Genomic DNA, 13,967 nt, shown 5'->3' with positions numbered 1-13,967 from the left:
TCCCGCAGTCCTTACCCGGAAGCGGCGGAGAAGATCGCTCTCTAAAACGGTAAGTACTGCTTCGATTTAAAATAAAACTACCCGATTCCCCTAGACAAAATGAGCCTCAATCTAATGTTAAAAATTTACTTTTCGGGTGAACCTCCACTTAAAATTTTTCAAACAAGTAATGGAAACTTAAGGCGGGAATTTGTTTCCAATGGACACCTTCTCTTTTCTCTCCATTCATTCACCAGACAGCAAGAAAACTCAAGAGACAGCAGGTTAAAGGGTGGTGCAAAAATAGTTTATTACGATATAGTTTATGTAAAGTTAAGTAGTTATATTTACAAAATAAAAATGATCAGCTACATCCACAGGAACCTAGCGAGTCGCACGCATCCGGCGGGAGAAAATAAACGTGACCAAAAAAGTGTGAGTTGCAAGGGGAATAGGCAAAAAAATCCAGGACTTGGGAATATCACCACAAGTAGGAAAAGAAAGGAAAAAAAAAATCATAAGCATTCATACTATATGTTGTAGTGAGAGACAAGATCATCAATGTAGTTTTAAAGCCCTAAGCTGCTTGTAATACTCCCCATCAGCCAGCAGAGGTCACAGCAGCATAAGGCAGCAAACTATACTACCGTGCCTTTGTGGGCTGAAGTAGCAGCAAAACAGGACAGGCTAAAAGGCATCATAAAATAATAAAAAGAAAAAAAGGTTATTTAAGAATGACAAAGTCATATACGTCCAGACAGAAGATTTATGTCTCTCTGGTATCCCTGTCTTTTCTGAGATTGGGCATTCCTTGCATATTTTACTGGGCTGTCCAGCGAGCGCCCCCCCCCCCCTAAGAGTATGTACGGAGCGACCATGTTTAGGCCAGCGTGGTTCTGAATGGTGCAGAGCTACACAAGCTGCTGTTAAACATTCTAGGGGTGTTTTAAGTAGTATCAGTCTTTACTGATGGATATTATGCCTCATACAGCTCTAACACCGTAGCCTAGGGGGGTCTATATGATTGGCTAGAAAATTGTTTAAAACTTAAGAAACTGTGCACCAGGCTGATGTAAAACTTGCATTTTTCTATATTTAATGATCATGCCCGTTTTGAAACACAAGTGCCACAATTTCATATGATGCGTTCATTTGAACAGCGGGCAAGCTTGATAGTGGAGCCAACACATTGCCACCAGCAGAGCCATGCTAAATGCGGCACCTTTTCACCAGTGTAGTGTTAAAAACAGTCTTAGAACCAAGAGCTGGGATTTTGTATTTACAGGAGGAAAAAAAACAAAAACGGTTCTCATTATAAGCTGCAACACCCACAGGCTGCAGAGGACTCTAAAACAGGAATAAGCAACCTGCTGCAGAAAACTACAAGCCCCAGCAATTCTTGCCAGGATGTGCCCTGGGCACGCTGAGGACTGTGCTTCCTTTTTGCTGGTTGTCCCAATCCTGCTAAATATCAGCAGCTTTTTACACTGATCCCCCACTCACGTGAGAAATCAGATTTGCTTGGGGGGGGGGGGGGGGGGGAGGGGAATACTGAGGCAGGCTGTACAAATCCTCTACAACATATATATTTATATATATTACACAGGAACCGAAACAATGCAGGACTTGACATCCGGTGAGATTCTAAAATATTAGCAAAAAACTTACAAGGGTCACTCAACTCCAAAAATGTTACACTCAATCCACAAGAATGAAGAAAAAAATAAAAATAAACATCTGGCTTTTTAAAGATCAAAAAACACAAGGACACAAAACTCACTATCTCTGACTTAAGAAATATGTACAAAGTGTGTTCTGAATACTATACAGGTTTTTTTTTTTTTTTCTTTAAATTATCTGGCGTTTAAAACAGACAAGTTGATGATTTAGATGGGACCTATGAATGCACCGTCATATCACTGGGGGTCCCAAGGTGCGTCATTTGCTGTGGAGGAACATGAACCACCGTAAAAAAAGAAAAAAAAAATTAAAATTCTACATACATTATGATCATATACACACTAACAAATGACAGGGTTTAAAATGGACTCTTGCTCACTCCATTAAAACAAAATACACAAATGCAACTGTAAAGTATATGTACAAAGAGAACTGTTTTATCGTAAAACAAATTTGCAGACCGCTCTGTAGGATAGTGAGGTGTCCAGGCTACAGGACTCAATGCAACGGTTTTGTGTGAAGGGACAAAAAAAAAATATTAAGGGTGCCACATCAGGCTCCTGTATATCAAGATCTGGTGACTCCCGCTGAGGGTGCAGGCTAGGGCATGGGTGCTCAACCTATGTGGCCCTCCAGCTGTTGCAGAATGCATGGGTGCTCAACCTGTGTGGCCCTCCAGCTGTTGCAGAATTATATTTCCCATCATGTCTTTGCGAGTCATGCTTGTAACTATTACAATGCCTCATTGTAGTTCTGCAACAGCTGGAGCACTCATGGGCTAGGGAAGTAATGGTAAACCTTGCAGCCTCAGCTCAGGCTCTGTCCATGGTCTGACGAGTTTCGCCCCCAAGGGTGGAGATGGAGCCCGAGCTGAGGCTACCCTTACTACAGAGATTGCTGCATGTGAGGCACGAGGGACTGCAGCGTTAAATATTCGAAACAGTGGCTCCTCCAAAGAATGTTCCTGTTGTCGATCTCTGTGGAAACTTACAGCTGAAAATTCTGCAACGTTTTTACACTTCTGTGGGCGTCAGATTGTTGGTCCCCTCATTGCACTCAATGGTTCAGTCCGTTAAATCTTATATCACGACAGTGTCCTTTATTGATGTAGTAGTTGTCAGGAGGAAGTGCAGAGGGGGAACCTGATTTGGTTTGTGGTTTCTCTTCACTACTGCAGAGATCAACAGGTGTGTATTCCAACTGAAAATGAGAATTATTTCCTTCTGCCCCTTCATTACCAAGAATGTTGACATCATATTCCACTGAGGGTTCCTTTATATCGAGGGCTTCTATATACTATTAATGAGCATAGTTTATTTTCTACAAGCAGCGCAGACAGGATATTGAGAAGTAAAGATTTCCATATATGACATTTGCAGGGCTGGCAGCACTTTTACAGGCCCCAGACACAGAACTGCTTCCCACTGAGCAACAGGCATGGAACCCAATAGAAAATCTCAGGATCAGACTGCAGGCCAAGCAATTCTGACACAGATACCAAATGAAGGAAGTGTCTGTGCAGCTGTAATATTTACAGACAGCAGACGCCTAGCTGCTGAGGAATATATAGAAATACATCAATTGGTGTACTCAAAATTCTGAATGGTGGAGTTTCGCTAAGCGATCGGTTAGTCTACATGCACAATGGCTTGGGGAAAAGTTGTAAACTTAGCCATAAATTTATTTTGGAAATTAAGTTTCTTCCATCCGCCTTGTTTGCCTGCTGGGACATTTTATTCTGACAGCAACACCTTCTGCTGTCTAAATACACTGATCAGCGGCTGCAGCTAGTCGGCTACAGCTGCTGATCGATGAAATCATTTCCATCATGTCCCGTCGATTAAAATAAAAAAATCAACTTTTGTAGAGGGAGGAGCCCACATACTGATCAAAATTCAACCTCACCCTGCTGGACTGGACACATTTCAACCAGTGTCTGGCTGACTAAAGCATTGGGAACTTGTACTTAATGGAAAGCTCTAGTGGGATTTTAATGCGGACCTCTCTCTCTGAAAAAAAGTTTTTTTACCTGTCAAGGTGATTCCATGCTACTACTTCAAGGGAAACATATGCAGATCAGCATGACGACTGTAAAGCCATAAAGATCAGCATGACGATTGTAAAGCCATAAAGATCAGCATGACAGCCAGGTAATGGGCATTTTTAAAGCTACCTATTGGCAGTGGTGGCCCACATATTCCACTTTTAAATTGACACCAATGTCTGAAAGACAAGTGTGAGTCAGCAGCTTCAGTTACCAATCAAGATACTGGTAATTCAGGAAACAAATGGGACTTTTCTTCCTACTGAACACCCGTCGGGTACCTACTAAAAAAAAAATTCCGTCCACTGAATACGTATCAAATAATGTTTACATCTGACCCTCCCAGCAAGTCTGCTGCATCACGAAGGCCGCAGATCCCTCGTGGGACAGGAGAATAGCCGGACCGCTGCGGCAAAACTGACACTGCAGGCTCTGCAGAGCCACCAGCTCCCTTGGCTGGAGAACCAAAGACCCTGACAAGAGGGACTCCAGTATCAGTCAGCCCAGCCAGACACCTACCCAACAGCAGAAATTACCTGGGGAAAGATTAAAACATACTTGAGCCCATTATTCATCAACATGAGTTGTACCCGCTAGCAATGCAGCAGCATTTTTTTTTTTCTGATGAAAGCTTGATTTTTTTTAAAGTGGACCTTTCGCCTACAGTTTTTAAACAGCCATCTTGTAAGTACAGCCAATATTCAGCTAACCAATTCATGCCTCAGCGATGCCACCGATTCTGAAGAATTGATAGGCTGGTTTGTTTGCTCGGTTTACAATATGGCTGCTCTACAGTCAGTGCATACTTACAAAATTTGATTTATTCCATGTGTGTGTGAAGAGGATCACTGCTCTCCTATCCAGTCCCTGTTGTCAAAAAGTTAGAGGCGGCCTCAGCCTAGATGTCCCTGCAGAACCACCCCATTTGACGCGTTTCAGCCCTATGTCCAAGTCCTGGTGGGTGGTGGTGAAATGCGTCAATGTGCGTTTTGCAAAAGATATCTAGGCTGAGGGCACTTCTGACAACATTTGCTGGATAGGACCGCGGCGATCCTCTTCACACACATGATTTACTTTCTGGATTAGTGTATGGATGTCAGCAGGCCGTTTCCTTGAGGATCTGTGGAAGAAGCTAATTTCAGCCTTATGAGCGGCGCCATAAGCACTATCTTTTGATCATCCATCGTACGACATCCTGTCACCACATCGCACATTACAGCGACACGCAAGGAACTTGCATTGCACCTACAAAAAACACTTGTATAGACTTTCTTCACGTTCCTCCAGCATGCTCCGGGTTTGAAGACACAATACGCCTGTCCTCCTTCAATCCCAGCTTTTGATATTTTCAGTACTAGAGGAAATCTCTAGGATTGCTGCAGAAACCATAACAAAATCTGACAAAATCAGCCATCTATCACTGCAGACAAAACATTTATAAAACACTTTCTCCGTCACCAACAAAAATATAAAACAATACTTGCACTTTCTGAAAACAAACATCAAACAAATAATTCCAAACTTATCTTTTACGTTACGAGCCAGACATTGCCACGACATAACGCGTTTCGCAATGGAACACCTTCCAAGTCTTTCCAATGAGCACCAAAAAGCACACTATAGGGTACCTTGAACTCTTCCTACAGGTCTTGCCAACACTATTCTTGCTCACCGAAACTCAATTTTACAAGCAGCAGTGGAATGAAATGTATCTTCTGTGCTGTTCAAATGTCCCAAAGAATGAAACTTATCCATTAGCTACAACTATGTACATCAAGTCAGTAAGGGATGGACTTGCATCTAAGTGACAGTTAATTCAGCTACCGGATCATACGGGGCAGATAGGCTACAGTGTTCAGCCCACAAAATGACCCGTGCCAGACCCAATATAATAATGGCCCGTTACCTGTAGTAACCAGGGGCGTCTAGCGGTACCATGCTCCAGTATTTACATCATGTCTTGCCAATTAATACAACGGCACAGGAAAAAAAAATCATGCAGAGTGACCTCAAAGGTGGAAAAAGCCCTCCTAATCACCAGTCACTCCAACACAATATAAACGGAAAACTAAATATAAAGAAATTAACCTACAATAAAAGGGATCTGCCTCTGCAGGACAAGCTTTTGAGTTTCTATACTATACTCCTCAGCAGCTAGGAAAGAGGAGAAATATTGCACTTTTAATCACTGGTGTCCCGTGACACAAAGCTCAGAGCTGCAGCCTGTCCAGAATGTATTGAATGATGGCATACTTACTATATATTTACATTAAAGGGTACCGGTCACAATTAGGCTGAAGATTGATTCTATTTCCCACTTACTTATCCTTGTTTAGACTCATAGGAGAGCAGTTCTGGAGGGGGCCTTATGCTGACAACACATGCTATCTGAGTAAGCATAACAATATCGGATATCCAATAGGTGTTTACAGTACTCCTAACCATGTGGCTTTCTTATTTGATATAGATATGCGCATTGCTTTACGCAGAAACTTGATGCTCGCAAGATCCTGCATAAAATGTTGTCCGCACGCATGTGATGTGTATGGTATATGTGGACCCTATTGAGCGCTGCTGCTGCTCAGGGCCGACATAAATATCAACAATGTAGTTGGCTGGTAAGGTCAACCAGCCGGTCAGATTTTCTGCATAAAATTACGACTGGATTTCGATCCATGTATGCCGGCTTAAGTCTGCACTTTAAAGATGAATGTTGCAATTCTTCGCCAGGCATAATCTTGGCTTGCTCTTTGTGAACATTTAGGCCCAAAGGGAAAATATTCTGACTTTGCTGGTCTATGATAAATGGCGAGAAGCACACAAGCAATCACTCCTAACATTCTTAAAGGAAGCTAACATAAATATTCCAACCAGGCCACGCTCACCAACGTGTTTCACTCCACCCCGAAGCTTAATCTTGGCGGCGGAGTGAAATGCATTGGGGGCGTGGCCTGGATGGAGCCAGGGCTGAGACTGTCACACACCTCCTTACAGGGTTTTGCTGTGATGTGCAACTTTTAGGACTTCCTTTCCCTACTATATCTTTTGAGCTGGGACGCGCTCTGTCCTTGTCGGCACCCCTAGCGGTTTGTCACGCCGGAGGACCTGGTGGAGCCTTGATCCGCACCTGTCATTTTTGTTGTGGATCACAATAAATATTCAAGAGCCTGAATCCATCACACAAAAAAGGCCTCCTCTTACAGTAGGTTCACATCAAAGAGGACCGGTTGAGACTCTGCTTTCAATACCTGCATCCTGAATTACCTCAAGCCATTTTTTTAGGATTACATGGCAAGACAAAGAGCTGGTCATGGTTCTAACTCAAGGGCAATAGCCAACTATTGGAGAAATGCATCTCCCCCTATAATGTACACATACTTCACATGCACATACATATATATAAATAACTACAGACATTTGTGGAGGGAGCAAGAGTCCTTACTACCCAACAAAGCAGCCCTGTCAAATGTGCCCTTTGTGGTTCAGTTCCTCCTGGTACAGCACCACCGCATGTTGAGAGTCCGTGCACGGCCCAGCGTCTTCACACCTGATAGCTTATTGTTCGGCAGTTGTGCCTTAATACTGACTGCAAATTAAAGCTCTGACAAGATGGCAGAGGAGAGGAGAGTGTGCCCCGTCGTAGAGCAAAGGAAGGAAGGAAAAATAAAAACAGACATCAAGAGCTGGAGAGGTACCCACAGGAATCAACCATTTCAACACCTGAACGGCCGGCCTTGCACATTTCCAAGAGCCCAAAATGATGTGCAAAATAAAAAAAGAAAAGCTGCACATCAGAGTCCCCTGAAGCCCGATGGATCCGGGGGGGGGGGGAGGCGGCTTATGTCTGCTCCAAGCCCTGGGGACACGCAGCAGAAATCGGGAGGTGTTAGTGTTTCTTATAGTCCTGGGATTCGAAGATTTTGAGGCGCTCCTGGACCGTCAGCCCCTCCTTCAGGCTCTGTGTGGAAAAAGAGAGGAGATAGACCATGGGTGAGATGAGAAGAAATGGATTGCAGGACATAAATACGGAATGTGATGTACACACTACACGGACAGATATTAGTGATGCATGCTGAAGACGGACAGGAGTGACTTGGTGGATGAATGTCACACATGAAAGGTTGGTGAGAGGAACCAGAGTGAATAACCACGATGGAAAGACCAGAGAGGAGGGGGAGCCACAAAATGGGAAGATTACGGATGTATGTCAACTACAGCTATGTGTGACTATTGGATATATACATAAAACATCATGAGCTGCAAGCTAATCTTATTGTCTTGCCTATTCTACCTCCCTGGTACTACCTGCTCATTATCTATGCCTCACCTATAGTAGTCAATGTGCTGCGATAATACTGGACAAAAGACCTAATCTGAAGCAGACCGCCAAGGCAACTGGAAATTTCCCTTCTTGGTAAAGTAGAACTAAATCCTTTTTTTTATTTTGAAGAATGAATGGAAAGTTATAACTTTTGTCAAGCTTTTTTATTGCCACTTTTTGTCCTCTAGACCAGGGATATGCATTTAGCGGACCTCCAGCTGTTGCAAAACTACAAGTCCCATGATGCATAGCAAGACTCTGACAGCCACAAGCATGACAGCCAAAGACAGAGCATGATGGAACTTGTAGTTTTGCAACAGCTGGAGGTCCACTAATTGCATATCCCTACTCTAGACTATTGGTCTCCAAATGTGGACCTTTGCTTGCCTTTATCTGGCCCTTGGGGCACTATTCTACCAACTGACACCAATGACGAAGCACCATTCCCCCTACTAAAACCATCAATGGGACACTATTTTTCTCATCGATATCAACAATAGGGCACTATTCCTCCCATTAGAACCAATAATGGAGCACCGATATTGGGGAATTTTCTATTCCCACCAGCCCCCTTAAAGTCTGAAGGGCCGTAAACTGTCCTTTTGCTTAGAAAGTTTGGAGAACCCCCCCCCCCCCCCCCGGCTTTAGACAAAACCGCACGCGAGAGGAAATTCAAAAGCCGTCACCACTGGAAGATTTACCCTCTATTACTGTTCTGGGGACAACCTCCAATTTGGGATTTTCTGTTACATTCGATGATGACTGTAAATCTCACAAATGGGATGAATTGCCTTAACAAGAGCAGAGAAGGGCAACAAAAACCTTGACAGGTGTTCGAATACCTTTCCCAATCTATATATTAAAAAAAAAAAAAAAAAAAAAAAATTGCAGATGGGGCGGACTCTGCCAAGCGGATCTGTCCGCTGAGCAGACGGATAACGGGTCTATGTCTGCTCCGCTATGCAGAGTGGACACAGACACAGCCCAGTGTTCTCTATGGGGTAGTCGGATGGAAATAGGCTGCCTGTCCGTTATCATCCAATTGATGGATGGGGCGTGATTCCCATCCGTCTGTTTTTAGAGGACTGGATTGGATGCCGGCACTCAAAGAGCTATGGATGGTTCAATCGGGTCCGCTTGAAAAACTGACAGGCAGACCCATACGGTCGATCAGTGTGAAAGGGGCCTTAGGGATGCCAGTCGATAAAAACAAGCTGCCTAGATTTGGCCAAGGTTGAATAATGCCCTTGGCCTCCTGAAGACAGACTGGAATATTTCTAGGTTAAGGGAAGCCTAGTGATTACTAATCACCTTCACCATCACCTCTAAAGAATGGACTCACGTAGAGCAAACAGAAATCCTCTTGTACTATATAGGGAAATTGCCTTATAGCTGTTGCCACTGGGCCATTGCACTCTACACAATGCTCAGAATAAGATGCTTATTGCATGTCTCCTAACCCATTTATTCCTCAAATAGAAACGGTTTACAATGTTTAAAAACTTTGTAGTATTGGAATGCCCCCAGTACTGTGGTGACCACATGCTTTTTTTCTGCTATAACACCGTCAGTATTTGTAGTCAGAGCAGACTTGACCAGGAAGTCCACAAGACTTACCTCCTGCCTCCTATCATCCTTCTATAGACCCCCCTTCACGTCATCCTTCTATAGACCCCTCCCACCCTTCACGGCATCCTTCTATAGACCCCCTCCCCCCCCCCTTCACGTCATCCTTCTATAGACCTCCCCCTTCACGTCATCCTTCTTTAGACCCCCCCTTCACGGCATCCTTCTATAGACCCCCCCCTTCACGTCATCCCTCCATGAACCGCCCCATTATGTCATCCCTTCATAGACCGCCCCTTCATGTCATCCCTCCATAGACCCCCCCTCCATTTCATCCCTCCATAGACCCCCCTTCACGTCATCCCTCCATAGACCCCCCTTAACGTCATCCCTCCATAGACCGCCCCTTCACGTCATCCCTCCTTGGCCCCTCCTTCACATCATCCCTCCATAGACCCCCCTTCACGTCATCCTTCTATAGACCCCCCCCTTCACTTCATCCCTCCATAGACCCCCCCCTTTACGTCATCCGTCCATGAACCGCCCCTTCATGTTATCCCTCCATAGACCGCCCTATTATGTTATCCCTCCATAGACCCCCCTTCACGTCATCCCTCCATAGACCCCCCCTTCACGTCATCCCTCCATAGACCCCCCCTTCACGTCATCCCTCCATAGACCCCCCCCTTCACGTCATCCCTCCATAGACACCCCCCTTCACGTCATCCCTCCATAGACCCCCCTTCACGTCATCCCTCCATAGACCCCCCTTCACGTCATCCCTCCATAGACCCCCCTTCACGTCATCCCTCCATAGACCCCCCTTCACGTCATCCCTCCATAGACCCCCCTTCACGTCATCCCTCCATAGACCCCCCTTCACGTCATCCCTCCATAGACCCCCCTTCACGTCATCCCTCCATAGACCCCCCTTCACGTCATCCCTCCATAGACCCCCCTTCACGTCATCCTTGTAAATGTTGAACATGTACAAAGCATTCTCTAAAATTAGCCTGAAGCCCTTACAATCAGATCTCTATTCATCAGGCATCTAGTGGATTCCAGCGGTATCCAGGTGAACTTATTTGATGTCTTATACATAAGCCCTTACAGTGAGGATTTTCACTTGCAAGAATACATGTCCCTCTCTCAAGGGAAATACTACCCTGGCTAGCAGTTTATAAAGCTTATATATAGATGAGCCATTTGGTCATGTTCACTACACGCTACTTCACTTAAATACAAAGGACAACATTGGAGGAGAATGATTCCTGTGCTTGGCATGACACACAGAAGGTGGTGACATCTTGGGTACAAAACAAAATGGGTGTGAAGACACCAGACTTACAAGCCCTTATTAACATGAACCCGAGATGACGTACAATGGATCTAAGGTTAGGTACCTGTATTAGTCTACATAACCCTGTGGAGCCCCTTGGATCCTCGGCCCATGCAGCACCCTAAGGTATGAACTTCTTTCCAACTGGGATTATGGTCAACCCCATATCGACACAAAGCCCCAAACCACACAGATTCTGCCATTTGGCAGGTATGTGGCAGAGGACACCAAAAATAGGGATAATTTGTGGTGCTGTGTATAGCCAGGACTGAAAGCAGAAATAAAGCGGAAGTAAACCCTCTTGATTGCTCTGACTGATGACGTCACGCTCTCGGACTCTGGCCAATCAGAGAAAGCTTTGTATTCATTCACAGAAAACAAAACTGCCTATGAATGACAGAGCGCCGCTCAACCAGAATCTGTTTTGTTCCGGGTGTGAGAAAGAAGTCTGTCTTTACAGCCAGAACCCAGCACTGTGTACTATATGGCGCTGAAGATACATGCAGTACATACAGTATTTAGAGACACTTGGGACTTTTTCGGACGCCCTGCCAGCGCACCGCTCCAGTGTGAAAACCCATGGGCTTTCACACTGGAGTGAATGGAACCGCTCTTTCAGGGCACTGAATATATATATCAGTGTCCACAGTCCCCCCTTTAAAAAGCAGTCCCACAGTGTCCTCACTTCCCCTTCACATCACAGCCCACCTTTCCCCTTTACATTAATGTAATGGGGACTGCTCTGTAAAAGGAGCACTGTAATGTAAAGAGGGACTGGAATGTAAAGGGGACTGCAATGTAAAGGGGGGCTGTAGTGTAAAGGGGCCCTGTAATAGAACATTTACATTACAGTGCCCCTGCAGCCTGCCCCCTCCCTACCTTTCAACCTCTGCCCTGCAGGTAGGAGCCCTGAGCAGGGGAGGCAAACAGTCTGTGTCCCCTCTGCCAGCTTCTCCACCTGCCAGCCCGGGGATGTGATCCTATCTGCAGGGCAGGGGGCGGGAGGAGCTCTCAATTGCGATGTGCAGCTCCTTCCGCCCCCATCCCGGTGATCTGACGATATGGTTCCGGCTAACGAGATGGTTCCTGTAAGGACTGCGCAGGCGCAATTCTTGCCAACGGAAATCTCCGAACTTTGGCCGGCATTCAGGGCGACGTGGAATTTGAGGAAAGTGGCCAGTCGGCCTCAGGTCCTCGATTCGCTCGGACGGCTCGTTCGGCCTCCTGGCTCTTTTTTTTTTTTTTAACATCCTCTAATCCACGGGGATGTTAAGGAATGAGCCTGGATGCCGGCCGAGGTTTGGAGATTCCCATCGGCAAGGATTGCACCTGCGCAGTCCTTACAGGAACCATCTCGATAGGGGAACTTTAACGACAAGTCACTGGCTTATAGGATGACATTGTTGGCTGGGCGGGTGGAGGAGCCTGGAAAGGACACACGGGCATGGCCGCACAACAGAAGAGCACGGGCGCTCATCCCCTGCTGTGCAGCCTGGTCAGCAACAGGCCGCGGACCGGCACAGGTATGTGGCCCGAGGGTTGGGGACCCCTGTTGTAGGACACCCAGAAAAAGGTTTACAAAGATAATCATTTTCATGCTCTCCTTCCTCTAACCCACAAGATGCGACAGGAAGTCTTGCAAAATGTAGTGCATTTTAACACAGGGTAAAACATGCAACAATGCACGTCAAATTGCACATAAAATGGATGGAAATGTACATCCATTTCCCCGGCATTTTATGACAAGTCAGTGTGAATTCTGCCTAAGGGGGTAATGTAGTCCTCTGCAATTATTACAGGGAGTATCTGACATCCAGATTAAAGCGGGGGTTCACCCTATAAACCCCAAAAAAAAAAAAAAAAATGTCTTCTACCATAAAATCAGGCATTGTAGCGTGAGCTACAGTATGCCTGTCCCGATTTTTTTATCCCCGTACTCACCGTGTACTCGTACATCGAAGATACCGACTCCCCTCGGGGAATGGGCGTGCCTATGGAGACGGAGGATGATTGACGGTCGGCTCTGGCGCGTCACGCTTCTCCGGAAATAGCCGAAATAGGCTTGGCTCTTCACGGCGCCTGCGCATAGCCTGTGCGCAGGCACCGTGAAGAGCCGAGACCTACTCCGGCTGTCTTCGGGGAGAGTGACGTGCCAGGGCCGGCCGTCAATCATCCTCCCTCTCCATAGGCACGCCCATTCCCCGCGGGAGCTGAAATCTATAATGTACGAGTACACAGTGAGTACGGGGGTAAAAAAATCGGGACAGGCATACTGTAGCTCGCGCTACAATGCCTGTCTCGATGGTAAAATCGTGTCACTGAGGGTGAACCACCGCTTTAAGTCCAGAGTTATTCACTTACCCCAGATATGTCCCCTCCTTGTTTTTTTCATACCAATAGTAGATCTAAAATCAACTGAGGATTCCAAAGAGACCCATGCCATCCCTATAAACAGTGAAGTTTATCTGGAACAAACTAAGCTGATTCTAAATGCCCCTACGGTGTGTATTTGCACTTTTCTGTGTACCTTGTATTACAGTGTTTTGTGGCAACAAATTCATAACTAAATGTTGCCACTATTTCTTCTATTAACAAAAGTTCCAGTATTCACAACTTTCCTTCTGCAAACATTTTCTAGAATATCCTTTAAATGTGAGAATAATAAATTAGATAAACAGCAGCCAGGATATGGTGGCACATAACCCCGCTGTGTACGGTGAGTGTGAGTTGTGGCAGTGAGAGAGGGGCAAGGCTGGACGGGCAGCGCTTGGGATGGAGAGAAAGTTCTGCATGCACAGTTTTTGTTGGCCTTGGTTTTACCTACATGTCAGGGAACCTGGTACGTGGAACTTGTCAGTTATCCCATGAGACCTGCTCAATTACGGACTGCCAGGGACAAAGGGACACACAGACACAGACAGACAGAGAAAGCGCGTGAATCCTGGGTGATCGTGTTGAAACCCCAATCCCATTACCCACCAATAACACTGTGATACAAAAGTGCAGGCAACTTCCTGCATAACCCAAACTGCTGGATA

The 13,967-nt window shown here is 45.7% G+C and overlaps 1 protein-coding gene across 9 annotated transcripts in view; it reads right to left on the bottom strand.

The window, feature by feature from the left end:
- Window positions 1-2,344: 2,344 nt before the first annotated feature.
- LOC120943194 (myosin phosphatase Rho interacting protein) overlaps window positions 2,345-13,967 on the bottom strand; it is a 224,446-nt gene continuing 212,823 nt past the window's right edge. For 5 of the 9 annotated variants that reach the window (XM_040356353.1, XM_040356356.1, XM_040356357.1 and 2 more), the window contains one exon: window positions 2,345-7,661. In XM_040356353.1, coding sequence (XP_040212287.1) covers window positions 7,590-7,661 — 72 coding nt within the window. In that variant the 3' untranslated portion in view covers window positions 2,345-7,589. Of the gene's footprint in view, window positions 7,662-13,753; window positions 13,816-13,967 lie in introns of all 9 variants that reach the window. The other 4 variants (XM_040356354.1, XM_040356359.1, XM_040356361.1 and 1 more) reach the window with 2 other exon arrangements.

The sequence above is a fragment of the Rana temporaria genome, chromosome 6 (assembly GCF_905171775.1).
Source record: "Rana temporaria chromosome 6, aRanTem1.1, whole genome shotgun sequence".
Taxonomy (NCBI): Eukaryota; Metazoa; Chordata; class Amphibia; order Anura; family Ranidae; genus Rana; species Rana temporaria.
Note: the sequence above shows the minus strand (reverse complement) of the source record. Positions and strands in the feature narration are given on the sequence as shown.